This window comes from Dothidotthia symphoricarpi (genome assembly GCF_010015815.1).
Source record: "Dothidotthia symphoricarpi CBS 119687 unplaced genomic scaffold P153scaffold_24, whole genome shotgun sequence".
Lineage (NCBI taxonomy): Eukaryota > Fungi > Ascomycota > Dothideomycetes > Pleosporales > Dothidotthiaceae > Dothidotthia > Dothidotthia symphoricarpi.
The window spans coordinates 435,046-452,348 of NW_022985031.1; the positions used below are offsets into that span (position 1 = coordinate 435,046).

The window sequence follows — 17,303 nt, forward strand, 5'->3', positions numbered from 1 at the left end:
GCGGAAGGGACGGGGCAGCCGTCGGATTGGCGGTTGCCGGGGCGGCGTTGGCGGGCAGTCGTGTGCGGCGCGCGACCAGGACCAGAGCAGAGCAAGCGACGAGGGCGAGGACGGCGTCAGGCCGACGGGGGGCAGCGCGGTGCGAGATATGAGGCCGGCTGTGGCAGCGGTAGATGCAGCGAGAGGCAGGTGGGCGCTAGCAGCGAGAGATTGTGCATGCAGCCGTGGTGGGCGTCGTGATTGGGAATCTGTCGCCAGAAAAGCGTGGGCAAGGCCAATGGCGCGAGGGGTGTTGGGCGTTGGACTCGAGGCACGGCGAACCAATGGGGCGCGCGCTCAGGCGGCGACGAGAGGGCAGCAGCAGGACACGGCAGCGGCACTGGCAATGGGCATCTGAGGTGCGCGTCTGGGAGGGAGCGGCACGGTACGCACGACGGACGACGCAGAGACGGAGGGCGGACGAGGGCTGCGGTGGGTGTAGAGGGAGTGAATCTGGTGGGTTTGGCGGACGGGCGGTGCTACTAAAGTGATAGCACGCCAGGAAGGCGCGTTGGGATCAGCGGCCAGCCCTGAGCCCATTTGCTGCCTGTGCGAGCTCCAGCGTCCAGAGTATGGCTATGCTATGTACCGTGGCACTGCACCGTGATAGCGCTGTCCTCTTATTGTCCGCTCTCCTTCATAGTTCCCTCTGGCCTTCGTGTCCTGCGTGCTTGCTTGCTCCATCGATACATCTATACATACATCTACCCGTCCCTCCATCCGCCCATCCGTCCATCCTTCTGCCTTGCATTCCCCACGTCGTGCTCACTTGGCTACACTCGCTGCTTACTGCCCACCCACCCACTCTACCACCACAGCATAGCTGATTCTCTCACTGCCGGGCTGCCTGCCTGCTGATCATCACCGACCACAACGTGGGACTCACACGTCTCCTGGCAGTTGCTACCGAGCTGCCGTGTCTTATCCGCGATCCCATGTATGCCCCAACCCCACCCATGTTTTTTCTGCACACACCACCCTCGCACACGCCAGTCGACGCCAGCCATCGCAAGCGGCATTTCGCGGCTGCAGTCGACGCTCATCACACGCAAGTCGGTCCTCCTCCGTGCCTACACAACCTCGCTCGTGGGTCCCTAGCGCTGGCGCTGGCTCAACGCCGCGTGTGGAAGCCATCATCGGCGGCCGTCTTCGTGACCGCATGCCCAATCCCGGCCCCTTGGTACTCAGCACCTACTGCCCATGCATCCAATCGTCGTCGCGGGCCTGAGGTGCATATCATCTCCCACGACGCCAACACTAGGTGGACGCCAGGTCGTGGATGTCTTTCTCAGCCCAGTTCTCTGCCCATAGAACACATGTTCCTCGGTCGAACTCGCACCACCACACTTTTGACATTGAACAGCCTAGGTGCTTACTAGACCTGCAAAACACAGTCAGGCCCAACAAACCTCCGAACCCGCTCGCCGTTTGCGCGTTCCAAGGTTCAAAGTCAGCCTTTGAACCAGGCAATAAATTGCACAGCGAGGTTCGTACCTGCCAATCACGGCAACTACCAGGAAAACTATCGGCTTGCCGATGCTACCCCCCGGCTAACGTCGGAAACCAAGTCTCTGTGCTCTGGCCTTTTGGGTGAATCATAAGTGGATGAGTCGTCCGAATTGCTCGTGTTCCTTTCATCGCTAACACGCCAGAGGAGCACATGGACATAGCGGACATAGTTGCAGAATTTGGCAAGCAACTTGACGCCACACATTCCACCCTATCATGCACCAGGTCCAATCAACAAGTAATACGAGCGTATCTAGTGAATACCTTGTACCATCCCAGTCACACATGTCGCTTCTCGCACCCATACAATCGCCCTTTTTGCGCCTGCTTGACGCCGCCACGTGGATGCATTCACGTTACAGGCGCTCCATCACATTGTCCTCCCGTGCCGTGTAACAGTCAGTAGCCAGGCCATTGGATACGCACGGCCCTTCCGGCTCTTGTCGAGATCGGTCCGCCAATTCTTTCATCACACCTACACAGGAATCAACGTTGGGCTCCTAGATAGGAAATGGAGTATGTCTCATCACGATTGCGCTATTCTTCGTGTCATCATGATATGATTCGTCACACAGTCTTGTAACAAGTGTCTGAGAGCACAGTCCAGCTGACATGTTGTTCTCTCCTCCTAATAGTACAACAGTCTTCGAAAGATTCAGGCTCCAGTCGCAAGTCATCGAGGGCACGTTTCATTCGGTAACAGCAGTTACAGCCATGGCCAATGACTCTCGGTCTCTTGGTATACGTTGTCACATCATCTCACAATTCTGACGCCTCTCTTCTTCGGCCTTTCAAATCAGCAATACCTACTCCCCTGAGAGATTCACCGGACCTTCTGTCTCGTCAAACCGCCATCATAATTCCGGTTGGCTTTGTGACATCCGTGATTGGTCAAACTGGTCACGGAACGCAAAGCCCACCCAACCAAATCCAATGACAAGATCAACAAGTCTGTCTCCAAAGTTACTATGGAACACATTTCATCAACAGCCCCTATCCTTGTGTATGCATTGATTAGGTGCACATGCGATATGTGACCCAGCTTTCAGGCACACAAGGCATCTACATGATAGATCTTGGTATGCAACACCAACAACAAGGTGTAAATTTTTGCGCGGAAAAATCTTGAACATGCGATATGGAGCGTTTACACTCTCGGAGGTCACGGAAAGCTGAGATACTCGCTTAGCAGCATCATACCAGGCTGACCTTGAACTGCCTACAGATATGCGGGGAGTTACAAGGTTGACATTGGCGTTTTCAAGCCAGGGCGACACGGTGATTTCTCACCAAAAGCGGTGCCCGCATTCGTTTCCCGGTTCCCCTCTTCCAGCTGTCGAGCAAAGACGTCGGCGACAATGATCCACACAACCAAACGGCACTGCATATCATCTCGCTAACGAGTCTAGTGACTCTACGAGTCAGGGGAATGTAGAAGTTCTACGCTTGGAACCGAAGATCCGCAGGACTAACTCCGGTTCTGACTATTGGCTGTGTATGCTCCACCATCTCTCCACCACAAAAAGTACCCTTCAATCCCAGCATACGATTATGGAAAACAAAAACGAGTTCTTGTTATCATTATTACCAGGTCAACAAGCGCCGTCAGTAGACGCTGATTTCGCTTGACGCCCTGAGAGGCATTTGGTTTACTACAACGGCGACTTCGCGGCGACTTCGTTACAAGTGAGTGACCGATCAAGCTAGTTCTTAGCTCAACTTAGTGCATGCGTCGCTAGCCCATCAACGTCAGACCGTTGGGCAGGACCGCCATGGCGGGGAGTTTGCGGATCGCAGGTTCAACCTTCATTCCAAGAGCTGACCTGTCAAATCGCCGAAACCTAATTTTTTTCTTCTTTGATCAGCATATTTTTGTCGAGTTTCATGATCAGGTGAGTATTAGTGCATGCGGGCTGGCGATACACGAGTACCGGCATGAGGTTGGACAAAGAACCTCCCTTGCTGGAAAGCGGGCGAACAGCCGGTGTTGAGAGACCCCTGCCGGACTGTGTGGCTTTACACATTTAGGCTGAAACCTCCAAACACCGTAGGAAAGACTCGAGGCTACTCTCTTCATTGCATCATTAGAGCTTTATCTCTTGGATACGACATTCTTACACTTGTACTTGCGGCCAAGCCCGATGTGTTAAGTTCAAACACACCTCCTTCACATCATGCAACGATGGCTCTTCATTGGGGGCTCGTGATCTTTATGTTTTCCTTCGATATTCATAGAATGATTGGTTTCGTGAATGGAATATATTTACCTCATGTTGGGTTGGTTGCGCGCTTACACTACGCACTCTGCGGATTTTGCGTTTCACACAAAACGTCTACCAACTGCCGTTTGCTAATAGGCCTCTTAGGGCTGTACTTTCCACGACAGCCGTACACTCAGGAATTCCTTCTCGTACTCTTCTGTACTTGCGTCATGCTCAATTTCTCGGCTTCAGCCTGAATGGCTCGAGCGAACGGTCAGTCCAATGCCACAACGGAGAGCTCTATCTCAAGAAAAATTGCGTTCTATGTCACCCATGTGTTGATAGTGCGTAGAAGTGTCTTAAAGGAAATACTATTACACCTGTCGCTGTTGCGAGCGTTCAACTCCAAGCCTTCTTTTACTCTATGAGACGTAGATCTTCGTTGCAACAAGTTGCTGTACGTTGCACGATTTACTGCAAACGCGGTTGATTGCAAGCAGGAAAAACATGTCCTGTGTCTTTTTGAGATAACCAGACTCAAGACTTCTAACATCTAAGCCCCCAACTATCAGATTGGAGTTCAGCCGACGTCATTCCCCTCGTTTCCTCATTGGGTGTTCTTGCATAACCGACCCGCAATCAGCAAGGCAGAAGCTCACCGGTCGTACCCACAGTGTCTGGTCAAGAAGTCTTCACTCCGCTTTGCACGATAACTTCTCTCTGGAAACGACCATCGAAGTAGTCATGTCAGCCACTTTGCAACAGCTGAAAAGCATGGCTGCAAAAATCCAAAAAGCAGTCATACTTGGACTGTACTTCATTATGATGTACGGGCTCTTCATTTTGATGTTGGGCATAAGTTCGCCTTCGGACAAGAAATCGGCCCAGATGAAAGATGATGATATCGACCGATCTGGAGGACAGCAAAACCACGCATCCAGCCAGTATCGTTGGTCTCCCAAGCGACTCTTCCAGAACAGTAAGGTCGCACAAGACTTCTGCGCACAAAATTCGTTCTGGATACCTCTACTAAGCGTAACGTTCACCACCCTCTTTGCTTTCCAATCCCTTGAAGACGAACAATTCCCGTTTAAAGACACCAACCTGTTCCAAGAAGGTTGCCCAGCAGATGGCCGCAGAACCCCAACTGGGGCTCTTGTCAAATTGTTTGCCGCAAGCATTACAACAATCGGAATTCATGGGCATCTCGGCTCTCTGGCTGGCTCGGGATCCTGGAGACGCGAACTTCTCCGCGCACTTGAAACAATCCTCAGTCCATTAGCATCGCTCTTTCAACTTGCCAGTACATTGTGGACCGAAATTGCAAATCTGCCGTCTCCTCGTCATCCAACATGGAATATGAACATAGGATTTCGGTATCGGCTGGCTCGGATGTGCTGGTGTCGTGTCGATATGTCTTCCTCCGATGTGCCACCTTATCTGGGTGTTGTCAATCTGGTGCATATCCAGAAGAAATCCAAAGTAAGAGATTTGAAGTGGTTCGGCCGGATGTGTATTCTGGTCATCCTGTTTGCGCAGTATGTTCAGGCCGCAATTCTACTTACACGCCGTATTATGGCGGATGCGGCATCGACCATCGACCTGGCCATGTCTTTCATGGTGTTGTCGGGACTGGTCGGGCTTAGCCAGTCTCTCATCATCTCTCTCGTCAATGTATCCTGGACACTGGACCCGAACTTCGTACCATGCGTAAAGAGTGCTTGTCGCATTCCAGACTGCATTGCATATAAGGCCAGCCAATCGCTGCCCAACGATGTGTTTCATGTTATCGTTTTTGGATATAACATAACCTCTATCCCACGAAGCGTCCGAATGATGGTGGCAGGCGGCTATTTACAGTTTGATATAACCCAGCACAATCACCATCCCTTCTGGACGGTTCTTCTCGCTTTGATGGGGCTCCAGTTTATCTGGCGAACGTCTGTCGAGCACCTAGTATTTGCAGATAGTATAGCCAATGTCTTCCACGACGGTTTCGAGAAACATAAACCTACTGGCGCCGAGAACGATGGTTCGCTTCACTTGCTCTCGGTCGGAGACTCTACTCTTCCTGACCACGCGGGCTCGCCTGTCCCATCTTCTGAGACGCCCCAGACCACCGATCATGCGAGTCCACGGGGTAGCAAGGACACATCGTTACCGTTGTCCGAAACGCCTCCTGTCTCTGACCACCCCAACTCATCATCAGAAATCCCAGACCCAGCATGGTCAATCTCGACCATCCTCATAGATGGTCTCTTGTTTTTATTCGGCATTATAATGATCTTGTTCAGCTTGTTTGTATTTCTGTACCAAACATTTTTTGTCCTCTTTCCTTTCGTTGATTTGTGTGTACGAATAACACTAGAGTTGCGTATCTGGGGAGAGTGGAATATCGAAAAGCCGTGCCCACAGCTATGGAAGGATTGGCTTGAGGATGAGCTTTGGTGGCTTTGACTTGCTATCACGAATGCCAAAAGTGTGAGCTACCACGCACAAGATTTCACACGACCTCGTTGTGTAACTCTCGAAGAGAGCGGTAAAGTCGGCGTAGTCTATCTAGGTCGATTTTGGAAATCAAGCAAAAAGAACAACGGACCTGCCTTTGGCGTAATTTCAGCCGTAGATGTGCCATGGTTGCTGAAAACCCTAACTGCAGCTTTTGCAGGATTGGTTTTATCACGAGATCGAACTTGCAACCCTCGTCTAACTTAATAGGTAGGTATCGGCCCAATCCCGCCAAGCGAGTTTTCCAAGTCGCTTGGATTGATGAGAGAGAGCAGAACTTTGGGGCATATATTGGCGACGTGGATTAGGAACTCCATGGGGGTAAGAGGCGGAACTTTGGGGAGGGGAGAGAGGAGAAGGACGGGATAAGTGGTGAAAGAAAGTGTTTTGGGGAAATATGTCGTGGGGCCTGTGGGTCCCAGGGACTGAGAAGTTGCTTTCACTGACGGATTTCAAAGTCTGCGCATGACGAATTGTTAGGCATGTGTCATTAACATACAACGAGTAGCAAACGAGGAGAGATAATAAATATGTCACCTTGTTAACCTCTTCACTTTTTCCCATACACCCTACTCTCTCTCTCAAGAACAGTGAACCCAGACATGTTCCCACGACCCCGTCGAGACAATACAGCCCTTCCTAAACCCTTGCCAGAAAACACCGCAACACGCGAATACTACGGCGTCTCAGAGGACGACGCCCCACAATCCATTCACGATGACATCGATTACCCTGAATCCTCCGCGTCGCCCGGTCACCAGTCTATTCCATCGCCGGGCGATAAACACACTCGTGACAACCTAATGTTATCTAGAGATGAAAATGCGCCTGAGAAGACGACAAGTCCAACGCCCAGTCTTACAGCTAGTGATGTAGTGCTGGGTGCGGATCTGGAGGACTTTGCGGCGATGAGTAAGTATGAAGCGGAGACGAGGGGTACATTGAGTGAGGGGGAGAGGAAGAGGGTGTTGACGGAGATGCAGGAGAAGAGGAGGAAGGCGAGGGAAGAGAGAAGAGAGAAGGAAGCGAAGAAGGCGGAACAGGGGGAGGAGGCCCAATTGGAGAAGGGATCGCAGATGAACATGCAGGGTAGCCGACCATCGGCGGCAGAGAAGTAGGTATTGAGTTAACGGAATGAGGAATGTGGAATGTGATTGAGGTAGAAAAATGTGCAAGCTGTCCCTCATTATTTCTATGTCATGCGTGAGGAATATATACTCATTTGATGTTGATGATTTGTAGGTTAACTAATACTTACACCTGCCTTAACATCTCTACTGCAGGGTTTTCTTTTGTTAATCAAAGCGACAGAAACATAGCACGGTGGCTTCTATAACTTAGGAACATAATGTAGAGCGTCTCGTTGAAGTGCCTCAAAAATGTCTACTTTGGATTTGCCTTGAACTCTGTACCGAGTACAAGAATCATCTCAATATAGTAAGAGTAATCAAAGTTTGGAAACGTTTGAGAGGAAGCGGTCGAACTGATATACGGAGCTGTGAAAAGACATCGTTCTGAAGTGAGGAGCTTCATCACGTGGCCGCTAATTAGACCCGCGCTAGTGAGAAAAGTCGCTTCATATTCGAGCTCCACGTTCTGAACTCCAGACAACACCCACCACAAGCCAACACTCGTTTTCCGCGCTCTCTTCTGTTCTCTGTACACTACTTCTTCAATGCGATAGCATTGACTCGCTTCCACAATGCCTCCGCGGTTGCGCTCCCCCAAGTTCTCCTCACCAATCGCTCAATGTCCCTACTCGTCTGTCCGATCCCAAACCATCTCACAACCAGCGCGTTCATCGCGTGAATTCTCACAAACACCATGCCAACAAGTAACATTACGGCGGCGGAAGTTTTATGAGTGGATGAATGGTCCTGGCAGAGCTTTGAAAGAGCCTCTGCCGGGGTCGACAAATTACTTGGGAGCGTACGATAAGTACGGGAACCTGGTGCGAGCGGGACCGGGATGGCAACGAGGAGCAGCGAAGAAGGAAGGTCAGGATGCAGAGGCACAACCAGAGGCCAAGGAAGAGAAGCCGGAGGCGGAGAAGATGCTTGAGGGGCAAGAGTCGCTCGATGAGCTGGAAGCAGCAATACGTTCTGAGGGCGCTCAAGAAAAGGATGCCAAACCAGGGAAAGAAGAAGATGATGGGAAGCTAGGGCCAGAAACAGCAGAAGACCTGCGGCCTTTTCCGCTCAATCAGTATTTTCGAAGTCAGCCTGTGCTCAGCGAAGACCTGCGAGAGGCCATTTACAATCGCGTTAAGAAGGACGGTGTAACAGTATCGCTCGCCAGTGTTGAGTTCGGAGTCAGCAACGAGCGTGTCGGCGCCGTCGTGCGGCTCAAGCAGATGGAGAAGGAATGGGTTGCGCAGGTATGTTCATCAATTTTTCTTTTCTTCCTACCCCCGCCCTTGACATGATGAGACCTTGAAAAATTCGATTAGTCTTTAAGACACCTACATGGTTACAAAACACAAGCTATGCTCTTGCTGAACGTCATCAACACTCTGCTTCTTGATAGCATTACAATATGGGCGACTTGAACTGACAGTTCCCAGGGTAAAACTCTCGCCGTTCCCTACTCCAAGGCGGTCATGGAAATGCTTCCCACAACACCCTTCATCGATCCTTATGAACCAAAGAACAAGGGCAAACGCCCTGTGACGCACGAACCTATTAACGATCTCATCGTCCACCCAGCAACACGCCAACAACTCTTCGTTCCTGTGTCTGAATCTCGTCGCTTCACTCGCGTTGACGCAGGTAAGGCGTTCGACAACAACCTCCTTCCCGCTGATGCACGGATCCCGCATCCCGAACTCGTGCAGGCTGAGCGCGAACTGGCATCCGGTCTCTCGTTCGATGAGCGAAGCAAGCTAGCACAGGCGAGACTCCAAGAGGAGAATGAGAAGAAGCGGAAAGAAGAGGAAGCGAGGCTGGCGGAGATCCGAAGCCACAAGGTTGTCCCCAAGCGACGGTGGGACTTTGTGTTCAAGGATGTCAGTGTCGATGCTGCTGGGCGGGATGGTAGAGATCCGCGGGGTGTGGGCTGGAGGTACGGATTCCCACACGAGGACCGTAAGAAGGGCACGGTCAAGATCCCTACCAAGGTTGAGGCGTAGGAGAGGTGTACGATTTAACGTCTGTGATGATATGTGTAACATATTTATGACCCTGGAATATGGGCTCGCGGTGGTCCACGAAGACTACTGCTTTTTTCGAACAATATATCAATTGTAATCGACGATGCGTTGAACTCTTGTGCATGTGATGGCAATGATGATTGTTGATTTTCTTGTTTAGTTTGCCCAACCTCCCAACGCTCACGCAGACGTCTGCAGTGTCTGTTGAGTGTTGACCATTGGGCGTATTTTCAAAGCTTTAGGCCTCCCAGTATCCCCATCCGCTATCCACTATCCTCACCAGCAAGTGATATCACGTCGGCCGTCCCACGACGCCTTTCTTTCTATACGCAAGCCACCACATTATCTCCCTTTACATGAAGCGACCCAGATTCATCCAACTTTTGCTCAGGTCAGTCTATCGCGTTCAGCGGTAGGCCACCTTCTGCCCTCCTCTCTTCTCCATCTTTGCCTGTCTCTTACTCGCAACGGCGGGCTGCTGCACCCCCGCGGCATCCTGATATCCGCCCCTCATGCCTGTATACGTCGTCCATGCGGCATAGACACTGTACGCGGGGATGACCACGTACGCCCACCACCCCTTGTCGCCAAGCAGCGCAGCCAACAATATGCAAAAGTAGGTCCAGTACGTCACGTCCCAGAGGTATTCCGTAAGACCTGCGGCGGAGAGATCGTCGCCGGGGCGCGCGACTGCGCCATTGGCGTTGATGGTGGGACGGGAGGAGCGCTCGAAGGAGAAATTTATGAGAGCTTGGGGTGCGGAGAGCAGGACGTAGAGGACCAGGGAGCGGCGGCTTAGAGGGCCGAAGAGCAGGCGGAGGACCCAGAAAAGGGTGTGGAACCCCAGGGTCAGGTAGAGGGTGGTGTTTAGGCGGGACGTGTTGCTCGCGGCGAGGTTCTTGGTTGCTTTCTGAGTGGTGGTTAGTATTGGCTCGTATACGCGATTCTTGGTGACGTGGAAGATAGAAAAGACCTACTTGGGCCATACTGGACAATGGCAGTGACAATAGCCTTTGGACGGTGGAGGAGGCAGAGGGTCCTATCGGCTCGCAGGAGATGTCCGAGGACGTCGAGACAAAAGCAAATTGCGCTGCGAGCGGTGACGTCGGGTTGTGGGAGGGTTGTCGGCCAAGCCAGCATCCCGCAGCAGTGAGTGGCTGTCTGTGCGCGGATCTAAACACAACCTAGAGGGCAGGCGCGACGGCCAGCGCGACCGAAAACAACAGCCCCAACACACACGCGCGCCCAAGGATCCCCGTGCAGCTGCCCGCCCCCGCGCAGCTTCCTAGAATGACCGCTCAATAAGACTCGCCGCCCTCACGTCTGCAGTGCATCGGCCGTGTTTGCCAGTGCGCTTTGTCGAGCACGCCCAAAGCGTCCCCTAGCAACAACAACGCACGCCTTCACCGCGACACGCCCGCCGCCCGCCATCTCTACCCGCCGCACCCTGACCCACGCCGACGTCGACGTCGCCTTGATGCCTGCACCGCCGTAGCCACCTGCATCCCCGCCGACTCTCCCTTTTCTCGCCCTGCCTGCCCACGGCCGCCGTCACCACCGCAACCGTCCGCTCGCCATGTCGCCGCCTGCCGGGGTCAACGCCCAGCTGCGACAGCTGATACACTACCACCTGGACAATGGCTTCCTCGACAACGCCCTGTTCCTCGCCGGCCGCCTGCACGCCCTCGAGCCCCGCAACGCCGACGCCGCCCACCTCCTCGCACTCTGCAACCTGCGCATGGGGCGGTACAAAGCCGCCTTTGACTACTCCCGCTCCAAGGGGCTGCAGTCGCAACATCTGGGGTGCGCCTATGTGTTTGCGCAAGCCTGTCTGGGCCTCGAGCGCTACGACCTGGGTGCCCAGGCGCTGGAGAAAGCCAGAGGGCTCTGGGCCGGCCGAAACCACTGGAGTAAGCTGCCAGGGTCGTGTACATGCAGCGTCGACACTGACTTCCTTCCCAGACAAGCATTCCGAGACTTCGAGACGGCACGTGCCTGACGCTGCGGCCTGCTACTGCATGCTGGGGAAACTCTATGCGGCGCACGGCGACACGAAAAAGGCCATTGACTACTACGTCGAGGCGCTGAAGATCAACTCGTTCATGTGGGACGCCTTCACCGGGCTCTGCGATATCGGCGCCGTGGTGCGTCCTCAAAACGTCTTCAAGATCACCCCGGACATGCTCGCTTCGATATCGCACACCGTTACGAACGGACACGCGACACAGCCTGCGCCGGCACAAGAAAGCGCCGACACAAGGAATCCGTTTGTCTCGACTCCCGACATCGACCCTTTCAATCCGTCAGTAAGGCCAGGGGGCGATGTTGGACTCAACCTGGGAGGGTCCAACCTGCTCTCGAAACTGAACGGCAGCAATCTAGGAACCAACGGCCTCAACGCAAGTTCGACATATCGCGACCTGGAAACTCCAATCGCAAACGGCCAGAACTTTCGGGACGAAGATGTGATGATGGGCGAGGGTGGAGGCCCGGTCAAGAACGAGCAAGGTACTGACGCCATCCTCGCTCCTGGTCGGAAAGCCCTGCATGCCTTCAACGGAACAGAGGATCCACCAAGAATGCGACCGATCACGTCAAGGACACGGACGAAGACGGTCTCAGAGAATACTGAACAAACGGATATACCGAGGCCGATATACCAAAACGGTCATAAGAGGACCGTGTCTGGCCATTCCACACACCAGACTCAGACATCACATTCGCAAGCACCAGACCCCACAGCAGCACCACCGCGACGAAGCGTAAGGCTGTTGAACTCCATCATTCAGCCTCGACCGTCAAGCAGAAACCTGGCACCCGGCTCAGTGAGAGATCCAGACGCGAAGGAACGAAGAGAGCTGCGAAAGGTCAAAGCAACGGGGACAAAGGGCAAAACAGGGACCACCTCAACCGTCGGAAGAGTGGTTAGCGGCAACCGGAAACCTTACGGCGAGATGACAGAATCGACGAAACAGGAACCGAGGCCAGCGAGCGCAGCTGCTCTGACAGCTGTACCACCAAGGATGGCACCACCAGCTGAGACTGTCCGCGAACAAGACGCCGTGGAATGGCTCCTGGATCTGCTCCTCAGAATTGGATCAGGGTACAGGCACCTGAGCCGCTATGAGTCGACAAAAGCACTCGAGGCGTTTGCTACGGTCCCAGCAGCCCAGCGCGAAACTCCATGGGTACTCGCGCAAGTTGGCAAGGCCTACTATGAACGTGCAATGTACGCCGACGCAGAAAAGATCTTCCAAAAGATACGGGAGAAGGCGCCGTCTTACATGGAGCATATGGAGGTGTATTCGAACACGCTCTGGCAACTGAAAGACGAAGTCGCACTAGGACACCTCGCCCACACGCTGATGGACCAAGACCGCCTCTCGCCCCAAGCATGGTGCGCTCTCGGCAATGCATCTTCCTTGGACCGACAACATGACGACGCTGTCAAGTGTTTTGCGCGAGCTACACAACTGGATCCAAAGTTCGCGTACGCCTTCACACTCCAAGGCCACGAGCACATGGCAAACGAAGAATTCGACAAAGCCATGGCCACATACCGAAATGCGATCGGTGCCGATAACAGGCACTACAACGGCTGGTATGGCCTAGGAAATGTATACGAACGGATGGGCAAGTTCGACGTGGCGGAGAAGCACTACCGAGCAGCGATGCAGATCAATCCGAACAACGCCATGATCATGGTTCGGATTGGATTGGTACGACTTGCCCCTTTTTCTAAATTGGCTAGTACTAACATACCGCAGGTCCTCGACCGCATGAAGAAGCCCGAAGCCGCCCTAATGCAGTTCGACGCCGCCGTCAAACTCGACCCCCGCTCCATCATGGCGCGTTTCCGCAAAGCACAGATCCTCCTGCGCCTCAACGCGTCGGAAGAAGCCCTCAAAGAACTCCTATACCTGAAGGACGCTGCGCCCGACGACCCCAACATCCACTTCCTGCTCGGCAGGTGCTACAAGAAATTGAGGGATCGCACAATGGCCATCCGACACCTGACGATTGCGATGAATCTCGATCCGAAGAGCCACGGCGTCATCAAGGAGGTCATGGAGAGTATCGATCAGGATGACGACGGGGGGTGGAGCAGTGAGGATGAGCGATGATGACTTGATATCGATATGCTCGACGCCGGTTCTACACTACCCTTACCACATGCCTTGCTTCGCGTCACACGCCCGCTGTTACCTTTGTCTGCCTAGGGCCTTTTTGCTCCTTATCTTTACCCTCCCCTACTCCCTCCACTCCCTCCTTGACTCCTGGACACTGGCATTGGCACTGGTACTGGTCTCAGCTCACACGATATACCCTTCTTTCCGCGTCATTAGTCAGTCTTGCATTTGCATTTGCGGGTATTTGGGTTGGGGGCCAAAAAGACCTTTTGGATATTCTTGCGCGCATTGTGGGAGTTTTTTGCCTGGATTGGAATGGAATGGAATGGATTGGAACGTTCTATTGCATTGGTTGGAGTGGTATGCATGGGATATGAGAAATATGATTTACCCTTTTTATTCATTCATTCAATTATTGATTCGGGGCGAGTGTGGTGATGCTGTGATGGGATGGTGGAGGTTAATTGATAACTTGACTGATGCAAAATTCTACCGTTCGTTTGTCTGGGTGAATGATTGACGGACTGACTGACTGCCAGGTGGAAGCAAAGCGACGGATGAACGCGTATGGTTGTGTGGATCTTGGCGAACGCGCTGTCATGTGATAGGCACTTACTCCACTCCGCAGGTACCTAGCTGTTGAAAATACTCCAAGATGGTGAATATTAGCTCACTTAGACATAAAAGGCTAGAAGAAATTGGATCTTATATTCCATCTCAAATTTACACATTGGTCGACTATACAGCAGTGGTTACAGCCATACGCCCTCTCCCGTCTCCACCGTCTTCTTCAACTACGAAACAGAGTACTCTGTTCTCTATGGGCAAAAAGCGTTGAATTCAGACTCGTAGTCGCCTATCCTACCTTCGGGCATGGAACACCCCTCGTCCATCTCACTCATGTCGTTCCCGTGGCGAGCTAGACCACCAGTTTCGAACGAGAAATGCTGGGCTGTGTGTTTCTTTGGCTACCGATGGTGTGGTTTTATATATCTGGCCGATCAACTTATCATCTTCGTCTCCACGAGATAAATAGCAGAACAATGGACTAACGAAGGGTGGGTTGTGGATTGGCGGTGGAAAGCGTTCGGAAGAATCCAGTGCTGGTTTGAGGAGGTGATCGAGATGTATCTTGATGGTCTTGTTAAGTTTCTCCACCGGCTGGAATATCTGGCTCGGCGTTGGACGATCAGGGGGATTCAGTGTGTTGCTGGTTTCTCGTGGATGTGGATTGCTGATGGTGTTCCCTTTGTTTTCTGGGATGCTGGTGGGGCGTTCGAGGCGGTGATCTTTTTTGTTGTTGGACTTGGTTGAAGTGGCATCTCACGATCTGGCCGCTGTTAGTAAGAACATAGACTGGTGAGAAAGAATTGTACATTATTTTAGGTTTATAGCGTATTCATGCTTGTAGTACAGGCAGATAGACGCAACACAGTAAGAATTTAATATAGTAACTTAGTGTAGAAGCTAATACCTAGCCCCTTTTTGCACAGTAAATATTAGTAGGAGTACACAGTAAAGGTAATAGAGAGCTAATTAGTATACTGTCTCTTAATAACTAGCTGCTTAATATACTAATACAGACGCGTATTTAAGAGCCTAGGCAGCTGTTAGTTAAAGTTTAGTTTAGTTATAAACCCTAAATTATATTATAAACTATAGCTAGGTTATAAAAACTCTTTAATTAACTAGTAATCCTAAATATATAACTAGGACAGCTTTAGTAGGGGTGTAGGCAATAATAGTTTATATAGACAAGCTAGCATATAAATATCCTTTGCACCTTAGGAGTCTTTATCTATCTATCTTATCTTTCTTTACAACTATAATTATAGCTAACTAATAACACAACCCTATTAGCGCAGCCTAGGTGTTTCTACGCTGCGTCTTATAGTAAGCTAATAAGTAAAGGATTAAGGCAAGTAATTCCTAGTACTAGTATAGTACTCTAGATATCTCTAGTAAGATCTCTAAGGACCTAGTTAGGTAGTAGGAGGAAATAAAGGGTATTACTTAGTACAATAGTAATACCTTCTACCTAGGAGATAAAGATATCTTATAGCGCCTTAAGCTTAATAAGAGACTTAGGGTACAGCTCTATAAGGTTAGAGTTTAGCTCCTCCTTATATAAGTCTATAAGACTAATAAGGCTTTCTTTAACGCCTAGCTCTTCTAACTTAATAAGCTTACTACTAAGCAGCGTAATAATACTGCTTTAACTAAGGATAAGAGCTACTTTAAGCGAGCTTTTATAGATCCTAGGTACACTGCCTAGAAAAAGAGAATTATAGTAGCAATCTAGGAGGTGCGATACCTTACTGTAGGGCTGTCTTACACAATTAATATAGAATAAGGACGAAGCTAGAAGTGGCAGCAATGGCGACGGCGACGGTGATAGCGATGGCGATGGCGATGGGAAGCGGAGGGCTGATAACATAGAAAGTTTGCGACCGGGTCGAAAATGAAGACTGATGAACAATCGAAACGCGTGCACAAAAACACAATGGTGACGTAACACATTAATCCCCGTCCTCCAGGGAAGAATTGTACATACACTTCGTAAGACATCAAGAACTAATGTTATCCGCTCATACTGCTCGACTCTCCGCAATAAATTTAGTACTTCACCGCATTACGCATAAAAAATGCGAAGTCCCAGCTCCTGAACCCAATATACAAACACTGCCACCATCACACCACATTCCTATACTTCCCAAAAAGTCAGCTCACCACCCAGACAAATACAACAACACCAACAAAAACCTACCGAAACAACACTAACCCACGCCGCACTCGCCAAAGCCAAACAATGCGGCAAATACAACACCCTCGACTCCCCCTTCCGCCCCAACGCGCGATCGACCAGCGGCCCGAGGAACGGCTGCGTCACGACTACGAACCAGAAGATGATTTCGAAACGCAGCGCACTTGCGCGCGCGTCTGGTGCGGAGAAGCAGCGCAGGTGAGGGGGTAGGGGGGAGTGCGCGGTTTCGAGGGCTGCGAGGTGTTGGGCGAGGGTTAGGGTTAGGGCGTTGAAGAAGGTGTTGAAGTCGTAGGCGGGGTGTGAAGGCATGTTTGGATGTTGGAGGGGGGTTTGTGGGAAGGAAGGAGGTTGAGATGGATGTGTATATATACATGGTGGGTTGGTCGATTGGTTGGTAGCGAGAATAGATTAGGTCGATAGTACCATGGATCGCCCAGGCGAGTTATTTCATGAGCCCTATTGAAGCGACTGAATAGGTAATTCAAGATTATGGGCATGGCATGTCAAAGCAGATGTTGTCTGGCAGGCTTTTGGTTTGATATAAAAGCTTCGCGGCCTCAGGCCGGAAAACTACATCAACAAAATCCACGAAGGTGAACGTTAGGCGTACACTGCTAACGACTTAAGCACTAGGACTCTTACAGTAATTTTATATGTACTTGTCAAGCTGTTGTAAGAATTCCGTTACGTCTCAGTTCCCCTTTACAATTAACTAAGCAGCAAGATGGAAAACAACCACACGTCTTTAGGATTAGATTCAGGCTGTTGGGGGTAGGTTGCGCGCCTACACACCTACACCTCAAGGGCAAAAAAAAAATAGGACGTGAATTGTTCCATAGCTTCCGTGCACACAGTAGAGATGCTGGATGTTGCAGCAAAAAGAGTGACTTGTCTGAGGCTTGAACTCAGGACCTTCAGTGTACTAACAGTAATGTTAGACTGACGTGATAACCAACTACACCAACGAGCCGTATTTTTGTTTGATGAAAGTCTACCAAATTCAT

The 17,303-nt window shown here is 51.4% G+C and overlaps 7 protein-coding genes and 1 non-coding gene across 8 annotated transcripts; 5 read left to right on the plus strand and 3 right to left on the minus strand.

The window, feature by feature from the left end:
* Window positions 1-3,635: 3,635 nt before the first annotated feature.
* Window positions 3,636-4,039, plus strand: P153DRAFT_137564 (uncharacterized protein). The gene has a single exon (XM_033662087.1). It carries the CDS (start codon window positions 3,731-3,733, stop codon window positions 4,004-4,006), a length of 276 nt encoding a protein of 91 aa, XP_033518619.1. The 5' UTR covers window positions 3,636-3,730; the 3' UTR covers window positions 4,007-4,039.
* A 976-nt stretch (window positions 4,040-5,015) lies between these two features.
* On the plus strand, window positions 5,016-5,708 carry P153DRAFT_262152 (uncharacterized protein; the record flags this gene model as incomplete). The annotated part of the gene is made up of 1 exon (XM_033662838.1): window positions 5,016-5,708. A coding segment is annotated over one exon (693 nt), but the record flags the coding sequence as incomplete, so codon positions are not given.
* A 1,151-nt stretch (window positions 5,709-6,859) lies between these two features.
* On the plus strand, window positions 6,860-7,405 carry P153DRAFT_411878 (uncharacterized protein; the record flags this gene model as incomplete). The annotated part of the gene is made up of 1 exon (XM_033672094.1): window positions 6,860-7,405. The coding sequence occupies one exon, from the start codon at window positions 6,860-6,862 to the stop codon at window positions 7,373-7,375; it is 516 nt and encodes a 171-aa protein (XP_033518621.1). The 3' UTR covers window positions 7,376-7,405.
* Window positions 7,406-7,962: 557 nt separating this feature from the next.
* On the plus strand, window positions 7,963-9,508 carry P153DRAFT_371095 (uncharacterized protein). The gene is made up of 2 exons (XM_033669185.1): window positions 7,963-8,634; window positions 8,821-9,508. Exons 1-2 carry the CDS (start codon window positions 8,311-8,313, stop codon window positions 9,382-9,384), a joined length of 888 nt encoding a protein of 295 aa, XP_033518622.1. The 5' UTR covers window positions 7,963-8,310; the 3' UTR covers window positions 9,385-9,508.
* A 230-nt stretch (window positions 9,509-9,738) lies between these two features.
* On the minus strand, window positions 9,739-10,391 carry P153DRAFT_401319 (DUF788-domain-containing protein; the record flags this gene model as incomplete). The annotated part of the gene is made up of 2 exons (XM_033671898.1): window positions 9,739-10,315; window positions 10,383-10,391. The coding sequence occupies 2 exons, from the start codon at window positions 10,389-10,391 to the stop codon at window positions 9,812-9,814; spliced, it is 513 nt and encodes a 170-aa protein (XP_033518623.1). The 3' UTR covers window positions 9,739-9,811.
* A 213-nt stretch (window positions 10,392-10,604) lies between these two features.
* On the plus strand, window positions 10,605-13,991 carry P153DRAFT_351103 (nuclear protein bima). Its single transcript, XM_033666316.1, has 3 exons — window positions 10,605-11,315; window positions 11,368-13,124; window positions 13,173-13,991. Exons 1-3 carry the CDS (start codon window positions 10,982-10,984, stop codon window positions 13,527-13,529), a joined length of 2,448 nt encoding a protein of 815 aa, XP_033518624.1. The 5' UTR covers window positions 10,605-10,981; the 3' UTR covers window positions 13,530-13,991.
* Window positions 13,992-15,663: 1,672 nt separating this feature from the next.
* On the minus strand, window positions 15,664-16,007 carry P153DRAFT_137688 (uncharacterized protein). The gene has a single exon (XM_033662088.1). The coding sequence runs from the start codon at window positions 15,970-15,972 to the stop codon at window positions 15,751-15,753; it is 222 nt and encodes a 73-aa protein (XP_033518625.1). The 5' UTR covers window positions 15,973-16,007; the 3' UTR covers window positions 15,664-15,750.
* A 1,176-nt stretch (window positions 16,008-17,183) lies between these two features.
* On the minus strand, window positions 17,184-17,269 carry P153DRAFT_t120. The gene has a single exon. It is a non-coding gene; the product is annotated as a tRNA-Val (tRNA).
* Between the last annotated feature and the right edge of the window lie 34 nt (window positions 17,270-17,303).